Here is a 14140-nt window from a genome sequence, read left to right as displayed (position 1 = left end):
TGTATGAGGCCCCGCGCACCGCCAGAATGTCACTGTTTGTGACGCTCCGGTGGAGCAGGGCCTGCTCCATTTTTACGAGACAGAATAAAGCTATGTTTTTTGGCTCAATGCTGCCTGACAAATATCATTTCCTTTGATGCAGTTTTGTGCATTACAGAGGTGAGCAGTGGGTGTTGCTGGGTCGTCCCCACAACCTCCACGGCTTTTTGACACTGCCCCAGATATATGAGAAGGAGGCCCCCGGGGGAAGTAATACCAGCGGTCTAGTCTTCCCCCGGGGAGTTCGCGCAAAAGGAAGGACAGGGGAGGAAGGGGTGGGATAAGGGGTGGGGTCGCAGGTAGGGTTAAAAGGGGCAGGAAGAGGAAGTCCTTCCTCTTCCATTCCCCAGCGCCTCAGGGAGGGATAGTTAGTGGACCGTTGGTGCGTGGAGCGGGGCTGTGGAGCGTTGGAGGATCGGCGGGGGCGTGTTCTCGCGTCGGGAGCGGTGCGTGTGGTGAGTTGACGAGCGGGTCTCCGGGCGGCCTCGTTTGGCGACGTTTGGCGGCCTGTGGGTGTCGGGTGGAGTCGGCGGGGGCGGAGCGGCGGTTAGCGCGGGGAGCGAGCGCGATGGACTCGGGAGGGGGTCAGGCGCCGGATGAGGCGGCGGTGCGGGCGGCGCTACAGCTGTTGGGGCGTGCGGGGAGGGCGGACCTTCTGCGGCCGGGTGTGTTGGAGCAGGCGTGGGTGGGGATGTCCAGGACTCCGCGTTCGGCGTCCGCGGGGGTTGCAGCGGCCGTTGTTGCCTGCATGGAGGAACCGCCTCCCAAGAAACACGCGGTGGGCGCGCGAGGGGGGGGCAAGAAGGCGGGGCCTGGGGGGAAGCCAGGGGATAGGCGTCTGAGCCTCCCGGCGCTGGGTTCGTCCGCTGAGGTGCCTGTGGGGGGGGCGGGGGGGCTGTTGAGGGCAGGGGTGGGGCTGCGGAGGCGCGGTTGGTCCGGGGGGGGGCGGGGGCTGGGGGCAGCGGGGGGGCCTCGTTCCTGGTTGACTATAGTGAGGACAGCGACTTGGCGGAGGACGCAGAGGAGCGGGTTGGGGATGATTTCTCCCTGTATCTTTCGGGGAGTGAGTCCGCGGGGGGCGAGGGCGGTGGGTGGGGGGACCAGGGGCCGGACGTGGGGGGTGGGGGCAAGGGGAAGGGTGGGGGGCGGGGGGGTAAAGGCAAGGGCCCGGCGAAGGCTGTGGGGGGCCGGGGGACGGGGCTTGTGACGCCTGGCCCCTCTGGGGGCGCAGGCCGCGGTCGTGGGGCGCGGGCCGCGGGGGAGGGCCGGTGGGACGACCGTTGGGCCGAGATGTCTTTAGAGGAGCGTATCCGGGAGCAGCGGCGGCTGATTGAAGATATGGAGCGGCGCTGGGAGGAGATGTGCGCGGCTAGGGAGAGGGAGGGGGAGCGCGCGGCGGACCGGGTGGTGGCGCGCGGGGGAGGGGCAGGGCCGGCTCGGGGGCGCGGGCGCTGGGTGTGGCTGGATGAGGCAGGGACGGACTTGACGTCTCAGAGACCTGGTGGCGCTGGGGCCCCCTCGGACTATGCCGGTCACGAGGGGGGGGTGGGATCCACGCCAGCGCTGATTGCTGGTAGAGGACGGGGTGGGCCGGCGGGGCGCACTACGGCCTCCAGACGCCGGGACGAAGCAGTAGGGGGGTCCGCGGCGGCCTGCCCTCCATCGAGGGAGCGCGCATCATCGGCGCCGGAGTATGAGTTTGTCCTTGGAGAGAAAGGAAAAGGAATGAAGCGTGTAGTGCGTGAGGTGCGCATGGAGCCTAGTGAGCCTGTGGTGGTCGAAGAGCTGGATTACGAGTCGGAAAGTGAGGAGTTGGAAGAAGGCGAGGTGCGTGAGGTGACGGGGCCGGTGGCAACGAGGAAGTTTGGTGTTTTCCAGGACAGCAAAGCCAGCTGCAGCAAGGCGCCAGCGGCGAGGGTGTCGGCCCCGGGTCCCGGCGGACGGGCGCAGGAGGTGCCACGCACTTTGACAGGTGAGAGTACATGGTGGGGGGCGTGGGATGAGGGGCTTGGGCGGGGGCGTAAGAAGTCTTGTAGGTCTGTGGGGGTGGGGGATGGGTCGGTGAGGGAGGTGGGAGAGGCGGCGCAGCCGCAGGTGCCGGCTAAGGCGGCGGCCCCAGAGGGGGATGTGAAGTGAATGGTGGGAGCTGGTGTTCAGACGGAGAAGGTGACAGATGGGAAGGAGGAAGGGGGTGAGAAACATAAGAAGAAGCTGCCTTATATGGGGTTGGCGATGCCCCTGGGGTCCCATCTGTCTGAAAAGACAAGGGGCAGGATTTGGAAACACGAATATGTGGATGTCTTTAAATTGTTGCATCGGGAGATTCAGGCGAAAGAGGGGTCTAAAGAGGAGGAGTGGGAATTGACACGGCGGCCACGGGTGCCGATAACTATGGAGAATTGGACGTCGGCCTTCCTGATTTATGCCAGTATTTATTGCGAGAAGCATCCGGATAGGGCGATTGCGTTGTTCAAATACATGGATATCATCAGAAAAGCGCAGATGCACTTTGGGGGTTTTGCCTGGCTAAGTTATGATGAGGAATTTCGGGCAAGGGTCAGCGTCAACCCGGACAAGCCCTGGGGAGAGGTAGATCAGGAGCTGTGGGTGCAGTGGATGGCCTCCACGCAGTCCTCTGCGGCTACACACACTGCGAGTGGCCTTCCGGTGGCTTATCGGTCTTTTCAGTCCCGTCCCGCCTCGGGGGGGGCGGGAGGGGGCGCAAGTGGAGCTGGGGGTGCGGGTGGGCAGGCTGCCGCTGCCGGCGCAACCGGACAGCCTGCGAAGAATGGGGGAGCCACCACTGGGGCTTGTTGGAATTTCAACAAGGGATTCTGCACCCGCCACCCCTGCAAATTTAAACATGAGTGTTCTAAGTGTGGTGGCAAGCACCCGGTCACGCAGTGTTTCACCTTGGCCACCCCGTCCGAGCAATGGCGGGTCACGAAAGGAAGGGGGCAGGCTGGGCCAAAGGGCTCCTACACCGGTTAGTGTGGAGGCCATGGGTCCGTGGCTCTCCCGCTACCCTGATCAGGTGGCGGCGCTGCGGCTGTTTTGGGGATTCACGGAAGGTTTTCGAGTGGGGTACCAGGGGCCACGGGAGTGCAGGTGGGCAGAGAATTTGCGGTCAGCAAAGGAGTTGCCGGAAGTCGTGGAGGCTAAATTGCGCAAAGAGGTATTGGAAGGTCGCGTGGCCGGCCCGTTTGACACGTGGCCGCTGCCCGAACTCATCATATCCCCGTTGGGGGTGGTTCCAAAAAAGGAACCTGGCGAGTTTCGCTTGATTCACCATTTGTCTTGGCCTGAGGGGCGGTCAGTGAATGATTTCATCGCGGAGGAGGATTCCCGGGTGTTGTATGCGTCGGTGGATGATGCGATTGGATTGGTGCGGCTGTGTGGGCGGGGGGCGGAATTGGCCAAGTGTGACATCAAGTCGGCGTTTCGCCTTCTGCCGATTCACCCGGAGGATTTCTCGTTGCTGGGCATGCAGTTCGGTGGGGCCATTTTTGTGGATAAGGTGTTGCCCATGGGGTGCGCGATCTCCTGTGCTCTGTTCGAGACTTTCAGTTCCTTTTTGCAATGGGCCTTCACTGACAGGGCGGGGCACCGGCTGGTGTCCCACTATTTGGATGATTTCTTGTTTGTAGGCCGTGGTCAGACGGGGGAATGTGGGGCGGCTTTGGGCCAGTTTCAGAGGATGGCGGGGGAGTTTGGTGTGCCGTTGGCGCCGGGAAAAACGGCCGGGCCCAGTTGTTGTCTGGCGTTTCTGGGGATTGAATTGGATTCTGTGGACTGGATGGCGCACCTCCCCCAGCAGAAGGTTTTGGAGATACAGGACTGTCTGAGCCAAGTGATGGTGCAACGGAAGATTGATCTGAGGTCCGTCCAGCGTTTGTTGGGCTTGCTGAACTTTGCGTGCCGAGTGGTGCGGGCGGGCAGGACGTTTTGCAGGCGGCTCGGGTTGGCCATGTCAGGGGCAGTGTTGCCCCATCACAGGGTGCGGATTTCGGTGGGTGTCCGGGCGGATCTGCGAGTGTGGCAGGGGTTCCTGAGTGACTTCAATGGGGTCTCCTTGGACTTTGCAGATGACAACATGGTGTGGCAGGTGCAGATTTTTTCGGATGCGGCTGGGGCTTTGGTGTGTTCTGGGACGGTCGGTGGTGTGCGGAGCAGTGGCCGGCGCACTGGTTGGCACAGGGCAGGAGCATTGCGTTTCTGGAGTTCTTTCCGCTGTTGGTGGCGCTGCAGGTGTGGGGGCAGGAATTCCGGAACCGATCGGTGCTTTTTCATGTGGACAACATGACGGTGGTGGAGCTGGTGAACCATCAGAGGGCGAGGGACTTGCGGGTGCTGCGCTTGCTGCGAAGTTTTATGCTGCTGTGCTTGCGCTTGAATGTGCTGTTTCGCGCGAAACATGTGCCGGGCGTTAGCAATGACATCGCGGATGCATTGTCTCGTTCGCAGTGGCAGCGTTTCCGAAGGTTGGCGCCCGGAGCGGACTTTGCCAAGACCAAGGTGCCGGAGGGTATCTGGAGCTGGGGGGAGTGAGAGTGGTGAATCTGGTGGAGCAGTCTGTTGCCGAGTCCACGCGGCGGACTTATCGTGTGGCATGGGTGGAGTTGGGGGCGTTTTTGGGTTGGTCGCGGGAGGACTGGCGGATGTCTCAGGGTGAGTGTGAAGCGGGTGTCGTGCGCTATGTTTTGCACTGCATGGACAGGGGTTTGTCGTCAGTGACAATTGCAGGAAAATTGGCAGGGATTTCTTTCTATGGGAAGATCTATCTGGGTTTTGATCCGGCCAAGGGTGAGGTGCTGAGCAGGATGCTGAAGGGCTGGACAAGGGAGCGGGGGGGGCGGGAGGGAGCGCCGTTGCGCCAGGCGATCACTTTTGGCCTGTTGGTGGATGTGTTGGGGGAGTTGGGGGTTTTGTGTTACGATCGGTATGAGTTGGCGTTGTTCCGCCTGTGTATGACGTGGATGTTCTTTGGGGCCTTTCGGGTTTCGGAGTTGCTGGGGGGTAGGGGGGGGATGGGGTTGAGGTTCGAGGATGTACGTGTGGATGGGGGGCGCCTGGGGATATGGCTGGGGCGTTCCAAGACGGATCAGGTTGGCAAAGGCACGTGGGTGTGGCTGAATGAGTCGGGGGAGTTGGCAGCGTGCCCTGTGCGGGAGTGGAGCAGTTTTTGCGGGCAGTGTGGCCGTTTGGCGGGGGAAATTTTCTGTCATGCTTCTGGGAAACGGGTCACGGCTTACCAGCTCTTGGCGGTACTGCGCATGGCGTTGCGGCGCTTAGGGAGAGACCCGGCGGGGTTTGGGACTCACTCCTTCCGGATCGGCGCGGCGACGGCGGCGGCACGGCTGGGTTGGTCCTGGGATAAGATCAGGAGGATTGGTAGATGGCGTTCGCGCTGCTGCGAGCGGTACGTGAGGAAGTAGGGCGGAGGGGTACGCGGCGGCTGTGTGAGCGTTTTGTGTGCCCTTTCTCGTTTCTAATGCTCCTTTTCTCTTCGTAGGTTGTGTTGGGGGTCCTGGAGCCAAGACGGTTACCTGGATAGTGGGACATTCATTTGTGCATTGGGCTGCCAAGTTTGCTGACAGGCAGGTGTATGGGCGTAGCCTGGGCCTGAGAAGCTGCAGTCATGAGGTTTTCTGGTGGGGTAGGAGTGGGATGCGATGGGGAGAACTTTTGCCTTGGCTCACGAAGAAGGTCTCGCAGCAGGGCTGTCCGGATCTGCTTGTCATTCACCTGGGAGAGAACGATCTGGTGCGGCAGTCGGCGGTGTCCTTGATCTACTTAATGCAGCGGGACTTGGCAGCGATCAAACGCAATCTGGCTGGCGCTTGTATTGTGTGGACAGAGTTCATTCCCAGAAAGTTTTGGAGGGGGGCGCTGAAGCCCGCTGCGGTGGAACGCGCCCGCAGAAAATTAAATAGGGCAATGGGAGTTTTTTGTGAGGACTGTGGGATCAAGGTGCTGGCGCATCCTGGTCTGCGGCTTGAAGAGCCCTTGCTTTTTAGGGCTGATGGCGTGCACCTTTCGCACATGGGAAACGCCTACTATATGATGGAGATGAGGGATTTTATCAGTGGGCTGTGGAATGAGTCGATCTGGTGTAGGAGGAGGTGAGGGCGAAAGGTGCACTTGTGTGGGGTGGGGCAGGTAACCGCCCTCCGGGGGTTCCCTGGTTGGCGGATTGGGGAGGGGGGAGGAGTCCATGACGGGCATACTCACCCTTCCGGGGAGGGGGATACTGGGGAGAACGTGGGGGTGCGTCAGAGCAGTGGACGACGAATGGAGATGGTGGTGGAGTTTTGGAAGAGAAGTGAGGAAGCGAAAGGAAGTGAGAAGGTTGCGGTGTGAAGTGGGTATGGAGTAGTTGGAGTCCTGGAGAGTATGGGTAGTGAGGAATGTTGTTGTTGGGGATTGTTGGGGATTTGTGTTATGTTTCTGGTTATGGTTGTCCAACCCTGTCCTAATAAAATGGCCTTTTACGCAAAGTACCTTGCGTGGACTGATTATTGCGCGAAGGGCTACTCGTAGCCAGCACCAAAACCGTACGCAGGGGAGGCGTAAGGGAGGCACAACGAGGAGAAACAGCTTCCTTCCTCCTTGTTGTACATGTGCTGCAGCGCAGCACCCATAGAAAGAGGAAGACGCCGCTTGAGATTGTGCAGGAAGGTGTCTCCTGCACAAAATGAACCCTCCCCTCACCGCAGACACCCTCGCACCATGGCGCAAAGGAGCCTGCGTGGGCGCACGGCAGAGCCTCATAAATGAGGCCCTGTGAGTCCTCAACTAATAAAAGAATACTTTATTTCACAACCTCAAACCCTCCTGGGGAAACAAACGGGGCAATGTAACCATCCGCGCGGCAGGGGCCTTGAGTGAGAGCTCCCCAAGCCCCTCAAAGAGTGAGAGCCGGCCGACCCGAGGTACCCCAGTATAAAAGGGGATTATGAGGCAGCTGTACAGGACCCCCCCCCCCCCCAACCAACAAGACATATTAAAAAGGAAAGAGCAAAGATTCAAAGATTGGACTCTGCGCGGAGTGACAGAACCAGAGCACGTGGTCGAATGAGTACCAAACACATCCCTCACTGGGGGCACGAATGACTGCCCCTGGGGCAAAGCACCCTCTGTGATCACAACAAATGTATGAAGTAAATGGGCTCTGCGCGGCCCCCACCGCCCCCCCCCCCAGCATGTGTCCAGGGCGCTATAAGCGTCTCATTGTGCGCCCCCAGAGGCATGTGAGGTATGCGGGGGGCGGCGGGGCCCAGACAACAGAGGCAAAGGCGCGCACCAGGGGCGCGGGCACGAGGCGGCGCCACCAGGATAAGATAGTGCCCACTGCCAGGCGCGGCTGACGAGAGGGGGTGGGGGGCAGTGCCAGCAAGGCATGTGTATAACAAGGAGGGGATCCAGGGGTGCGGGGGGTGGCAGATGTCAGTGGGGGGTGGTGGCCAAGGGAGGCAAGTCTATAGTAAGGAGGGGCTTCAGGGGTTCTGGGAGGGCACATGTCAGCGGGGGGTGCCAAGGGGAGCAGGTCTGTAACAAGGAGGGCTCCACGGGTGCTGTGAGGGGTGGTGGCAGACATCAGCACGTGGAGAATAAGGGTCTGGAGCAAGCCGTGCCAAGGAAGTCTTACTATGCCGTGCCCAGCATCACCTTACCCAGCCCAGACCACCCACTATGCGCTACACTGTCCTGCCCACTCTGCGCTACACTGTCCTGCCCACTCTGCGATGAGCTACACTGTCCTGCCCACTCTGCGCTGCGCACACTGTTCTGCCCACTCTGCGCTGCTCTAAACTGTACTGCCCACTCTGCGCTGCACTACACTGTCCTGCCCACTCTGCGCTGCTCTAAACTGTACTGCCCACTCTGCGCTACACTGTCCTGCCCACTCTGCGATGAGCTACACTGTCCTGCCCACTCTGCGCTACACTGTCCTGCCCACTCTGCGCTACACTGTCCTGCCCACTCTGCGATGAGCTACACTGTCCTGCCCACTCTGCGCTGCGCACACTGTCCTGCCCACTCTGCGCTGCTCTAAACTGTACTAGCCACTCTGCGCTGCGCACACTGTCCTGCCCACTCTGCGCTGCTCTAAACTGTACTGCCCACTCTGCGCTGCGCACACTGTCCTGCCCACTCTGCGCTGCTCTAAACTGTACTGCCCACTCTGTGCTGCACTACAGTGTCTGGCCCACTCTGCGCTGTGCACACTGTCCTGCCCACTCTGCGCTGCTCTAAACTGTACTGCCCACTCTGCGCTGCACTACACTGTCCTGCCCACTCTGCGCTGCTCTAAACTGTACTGCCCACTCAGCGCTGCACACACTGTCCTGCCCACTCTGCGCTGCTCTAAACTGTACTGCCCACTCAGCGCTGCACACACTGTCCTGCCCACTCTGCGCTGCTCTAAACTGTACTGCCCACTCTGCGCTGCACTACACTATCCTGCCCACTCTGCGCTGCTCTAAACTGTACTGCCCACTCTGCGCTGCACTACAGTGTCCGGCCCACTCTGCGCTGCTCTAAACTGTACTGCCCACTCTGCGCTGCACTACACTGTCCTGCCCACTCTGCGCTGCTCTAAACTGTACTGCCCACTCTGCGCTGTGCACACTGTCCTGCCCACTCTGCACTGCTCTAAACTGTACTGGCCACTCTGCGCTGCACTACACTGTCCTGCCCACTCTGTGCTGCTCTAAACTGTACTGCCCACTCTGCGCTGTGCACACTGTCCTGCCCACTCTGCGATGCTCTAAACTGTACTGCCCACTCTGCACTGTGCACACTGTCCTGCCCCCTCTGCACTGCTCTAAACTGTACTGCCCACTCTGCGCTGCGCACATTGTCCTGCCCACTCTGCGCTGCTCTAAACTGTACTGCCCACTCTGCGCTGCACTACACTGTCCTGCCCACTCTGCACTGCTCTAAACAGTACTGCTCACTCTGCGCTGCACTACACTGCCCTGCCCACTCTGCACTGCTCTAAACTGTACTGCCCACTCTGCGCTGCTCTAAACTGTACTGCCCACTCTGCGCTGCACACACTGTCCTGCTCACTCTGCGCTGCTCTAAACTGTACTGCCCACTCAGCGCTGCACACACTGTCCTGCCCACTCTGTGCTGCTCTAAACTGTACTGCCCTCTCTGCGCTGCACTACACTGTCCTGCCCACTCTGCGCTGCTCTAAACTGTACTTCCCACTCTGCGCTGCACTACAGTGTCCGTCCCACTCTGCGCTGCTCTAAACTGTACTGCCCACTCTGCGCTGCACTACACTGTCCTGCCCACTCTGCGCTGCTCTAAACTGTACTGCCCACTCTGCGCTGTGCACACTGTCCTGCCCACTCTGCGCTGCTCTAAACTGTACTGCCCACTCTGCGTTGCACTACACTGTCCTGCCCACTCTGCGCTGCTCTAAACTGTACTGCCCACTCTGCGCTGCACTACAGTGTCCGGCCCACTCTGCGCTGCTCTAAACTGTACTGCCCACTCTGCGCTGCACTACACTGTCCTGCCCACTCTGCGCTGCTCTAAACTGTACTGCCCACTCTGCGCTGTGCACACTGTCCTGCTCACTCTGCACTGCTCTAAACTGTACTGGCCACTCTGCGCTGCACTACACTGTCCTGCCCACTCTGTGCTGCTCTAAACTGTACTGCCCACTCTGCGCTGTGCACACTGTCCTGCCCACTCTGCGATGCTCTAAACTGTACTGCCCACTCTGCACTGTGCACACTGTCCTGCCCCCTCTGCACTGCTCTAAACTGTACTGCCCACTCTGCGCTGCGCACATTGTCCTGCCCACTCTGCGCTGCTCTAAACTGTACTGCCCACTCTGCGCTGCACTACACTGTCCTGCCCACTCTGCACTGCTCTAAACAGTACTGCTCACTCTGCGCTGCACTACACTGCCCTGCCCACTCTGCACTGCTCTAAACTGTACTGCCCACTCTGCGCTGCTCTAAACTGTACTGCCCACTCTGCGCTGCACACACTGTCCTGCTCACTCTGCACTGCTCTAAACTGTACTGCCCACTCAGCGCTGCACACACTGTCCTGCCCACTCTGTGCTGCTCTAAACTGTACTGCCCTCTCTGCGCTGCACTACACTGTCCTGCCCACTCTGCGCTGCTCTAAACTGTACTTCCCACTCTGCGCTGCACTACAGTGTCCGTCCCACTCTGCGCTGCTCTAAACTGTACTGCCCACTCTGCGCTGCACTACACTGTCCTGCCCACTCTGCGCTGCTCTAAACTGTACTGCCCACTCTGCGCTGTGCACACTGTCCTGCCCACTCTGCGCTGCTCTAAACTGTACTGCCCACTCTGCGTTGCACTACACTGTCCTGCCCACTCTGCGCTGCTCTAAACTGTACTGCCCACTCAGCGCTGCACACACTGTCCTGCCCACTCTGCGCTGCTCTAAACTGTACTGCCCACTCTGCGCTGCACTACACTGTCCTGCCCACTCTGCGCTGCACTACACTGTCCTGCCCACTCTGCGCTGCTCTAAACTGTACTGCCCACTCTGCGCTGCACTACAGTGTCCGGCCCACTCTGCGCTGCTCTAAACTGTACTGCCCACTCTGCGCTGCACTACACTGTCCTGCCCACTCTGCACTGCTCTAAACTGTACTGCCCACTCTGCGCTGCACTACACTGTCCTGCCCACTCTGCGCTGCTCTAAACTGTACTGCCCACTCTGCGCTGCTCTAAACTGTACTGCCCACTCTGCACTGTGCACACTGTCCTGCCCACTCTGCACTGCTCTAAACTGTACTGCCCACTCTGCGCTGCACTACACTGTCCTGCCCACTCTGCGCTGCTCTAAACTGTACTGCCCACTCTGCGCTGCGCACACTGTCCTGCCCACTCTGCGCTGCTCTAAACTGTACTGCCCTCTCTGCGCTGCACTACACTGTCCTGCCCACTCTGCACTGCTCTAAACTGTACTGCCCACTCTGTGCTGCACTACACTGTCCTGCCCACTCTGCGCTGCACACACTGTCCTGCCCACTCTGCGCTTCTCTAAACTGTACTAGCCATCACTTGTGGTTCTTGGCACCGCCGCTTATCTGGCAGACAAGCTCACCATCTCTGGTGGTTGTCAGCACCGCCGCTTATCTCGCAGACAAGCTCACCATAGCTTGTTGTTCTCCGCACTCCACTTATCTGACAGACAAGCTCACCATCGCTGGTGGTTCTCGGCACTGCCGCTTATCTGGCAGACAAGTTCACCATCGCTGGTGGTTATTGGCACTGCCACTTATCTGGCAGACAAGCTCACCATCCCTGGTGGTTCTCCGCACCCCCGCTTATCTGGCAGACAAGCTCACCATCGCTGGTGGTTCTCGGCACCGCCGCTTTTCTGGCAGACAAGCTCACCATCGCTGGTGGTTCTTGGCACCGCCACTTATCTGGCAGACAAGTCCGGAAACCCCATACAAGGACAGGAGATGTGCCAGCCTGCCCACCCCACCCCTCAGGTGGGGGAGGCGACGTGAAGCACATCTCCGGGCTCTCGCCATCTTGAAGATGGGAGGCCCTACCCTATCAGGATTAGGCTACTGCCCCCCTCCCACAGGAGAGAGGCAGGATAGGGGGTGTACCCACCCCAGGACAAGGACCCATTGGTCCCTGGCCTTCACCTACCTGTAACGCCCCTAAATCTAGTATTTAGGGGCCCCCTGAACCTTCCTTCCTTAGATTCCAGATAGAAAATTACAAGAAGAGCAAGAAGAACAAAGACCTGCCCTGCAGCTGCTAAAAAGAGAAGAAGACACCAACTGCTTAGGCCCCAGCCCTACCGGCCTGTCGACTCTCGAACCTGCACCAGCGCGGCATCTCTCGTGGCCAGCAACCTCACCAACCCCGGAGGACCTGGCTACCTTTTGGCTCTAAGCCCCTGGGACTCCCATGAGTAGAGGCTCTACTCAAGAAACCTATTTTTAACCCCTGGCAGCAGCCCGGAACCGCGGACCCAACACACTCTGCACCAGCCAAGCCTGGCCAGTGCCGGAGTGGACAAAGACCCTGAGGACGACCCCACGGCGACTGTGACCCCGAGTCCGGCACCCAAGGACCCCCCTCGACATCCCGGAGGAAGCCTGCAGCCTCAGAACCAAGTGCCACCCCAACCGCGATCAACCAGAGGGTAAGATTCCCGACGTCAAAAGGCACCCCTGCACCCGGCGCCCTGCGGCCCCCTGTGCCCAATCCCGGGGTACCCACCTAACCTACAACTACCCAACTTACCTCTCGAAGTGGTGGTGGCACCTGAAACATCCTCGTCCCCGAGCCTGCAGCCTTTTTCCAAACCGGAACATTCCCATTGATTTCCATTGAGCGCCCGAAGGCTCAAAAGCACCCTGCACCCAGCCGCCCGAGTGGCCCTGGCAGTGCCCTCTCTACACTAACCTACTTCCCCACTTGCCCTGAGTAAGTGACCAGGAGCCCAGCTCCCACAGCCGCGTGGTTTGCCAGACAGCAGCCACCAACCAAGGCCCCCCTATCCCTCATAGGATAACATTGGGCCTAACTCTCTCTGCACCCGGCCGTCCTGAAACCGCTGAGGGTGAACCAACTGTACCTACCTAACACTGGGGGACCCCTGAGTCCATGCCCGGAATTTCAACTCTGCCAGTCGAATACTTACCCTTAAACCGCTAACTTCATTTTCCTCATAGGGTAACATTGACTGGCTTTTTCTTCAAAAATCTTCTAAGTGTGAACTTTTCAAAACTGCAAAAATTCACCAAAAATCAGCCAAGTGACAAAAACGAATTTACTCACCTGCTCCTAGGTGAGCTCCCAGTGCTGGATCTTGGTGCCCAGCCCTAACCCTGAAAAGTGTTCACAACTATACTTACCTCTAACTCATTTTTCTCCCGTAGGAAACCATTGTCTGCTTTTCTGTGAAATTTCTTCTAAGTGTCTATTTTTGCAAATTTGAAATATTCTTTTAAAATCGTACCATTTCTGCAAACGAAATTACTTACCTGCTTTTGATAAGGACCCCAGTCCTGGGTCTAGGTACCCAGTCCTGGATTACTAAAGTAACGATAAAGTACTCTACCTGCAATTTGAATTTCTTGCCATAGAGATCCATTGAATGTTTTCTTTGAAATATTTTCTAAGTGCTAACTTTTGAAATAGCTAAATATTATTTAAAAATCATTACAGTTATTAAGTCGACTTTCATCACTTGATTCTGAATACTGACCCCAGGCTGGTTCTAGGAGCCAGACCTGGAATTCCAAAAGTAATCTGAAAAGTAATTTATTACAAATAACCTGAATTTACCATTGAGCTCAATGCATTGTTATGTTTAGGAAATAGGATTGTTTATTGCAACCAACTGTGACTGTTTACACAAATTTATTGCTTAAGACAAAAGTATTTATATTCAACCTCTCATTCTGAGAAAGTATATTTTTACCCCCTTTGTGGTTCTAAAAATAAAACAAGCATATATTTTATATATATAAACCATTGGCCTAGAGTTCAGTTATTGAGTGTGTGAAACCATTTGCTGACTGAGTGTGTACAATAAATGCTTTACACTGTCCTCTGGTACTGCCTTACTGCTCGACCAAGCTACCACTTTTGAGAGTAAGGTCATACCTAACTTTGACCTCTATCAGCCTCTGGGGGACTGTGGACTCTGTACACCCTGTACCTATTAGGGAACAGTATATACAGAGCCACTTTCTCACATCACTTGATCCTCCAGTGGATCTGTTATTGTGCCCCAGAGGGGATGAAAATCAGAGATTTAACATCTGGATTTCCAACGAGGATCAGGAATTGGATCACCAACTCACTAATTAACAATTACATTCATATATATGACTCTCAATGCCAAACTATATAAATAAATAATTATAACTGCTAGTCCAAACCTTCTATAGAAATTTAGCCAAACTAAAATCCTGCAAACCAATATTTCGGTTAAAGCACTACAAAATAATAAAACTAGTACCTGATGATTAGAACTGTCCCTATATTGATTTTTCCCTGTCATCCATCAATGCATTGGAATGCACAATGAACCTTTAGGAAGCGAGTCATGGCAAGCTCTGAGA

The 14140-nt window shown here is 57.6% G+C and overlaps 1 protein-coding gene across 1 annotated transcript in view; it reads left to right on the top strand.

The window, feature by feature from the left end:
- Window positions 1-1634: 1634 nt before the first annotated feature.
- Window positions 1635-14140, top strand: part of LOC146797187 (uncharacterized) — a 42760-nt gene continuing 30254 nt past the window's right edge. The window contains exons 1-2 of the mRNA XM_085631508.1: window positions 1635-2011; window positions 5552-6009. Coding sequence (XP_085487634.1) covers window positions 1765-2011; window positions 5552-6009 — 705 coding nt within the window. The 5' untranslated portion in view covers window positions 1635-1764. The remainder of the gene's footprint in view (window positions 2012-5551; window positions 6010-14140) is intronic.

The sequence above is a fragment of the Triturus cristatus genome, chromosome 10 (assembly GCF_964204655.1).
Source record: "Triturus cristatus chromosome 10, aTriCri1.1, whole genome shotgun sequence".
NCBI classification, from domain to species: Eukaryota; Metazoa; Chordata; class Amphibia; order Caudata; family Salamandridae; genus Triturus; species Triturus cristatus.
This window is presented reverse-complemented; position numbering and strand designations above follow the sequence as displayed.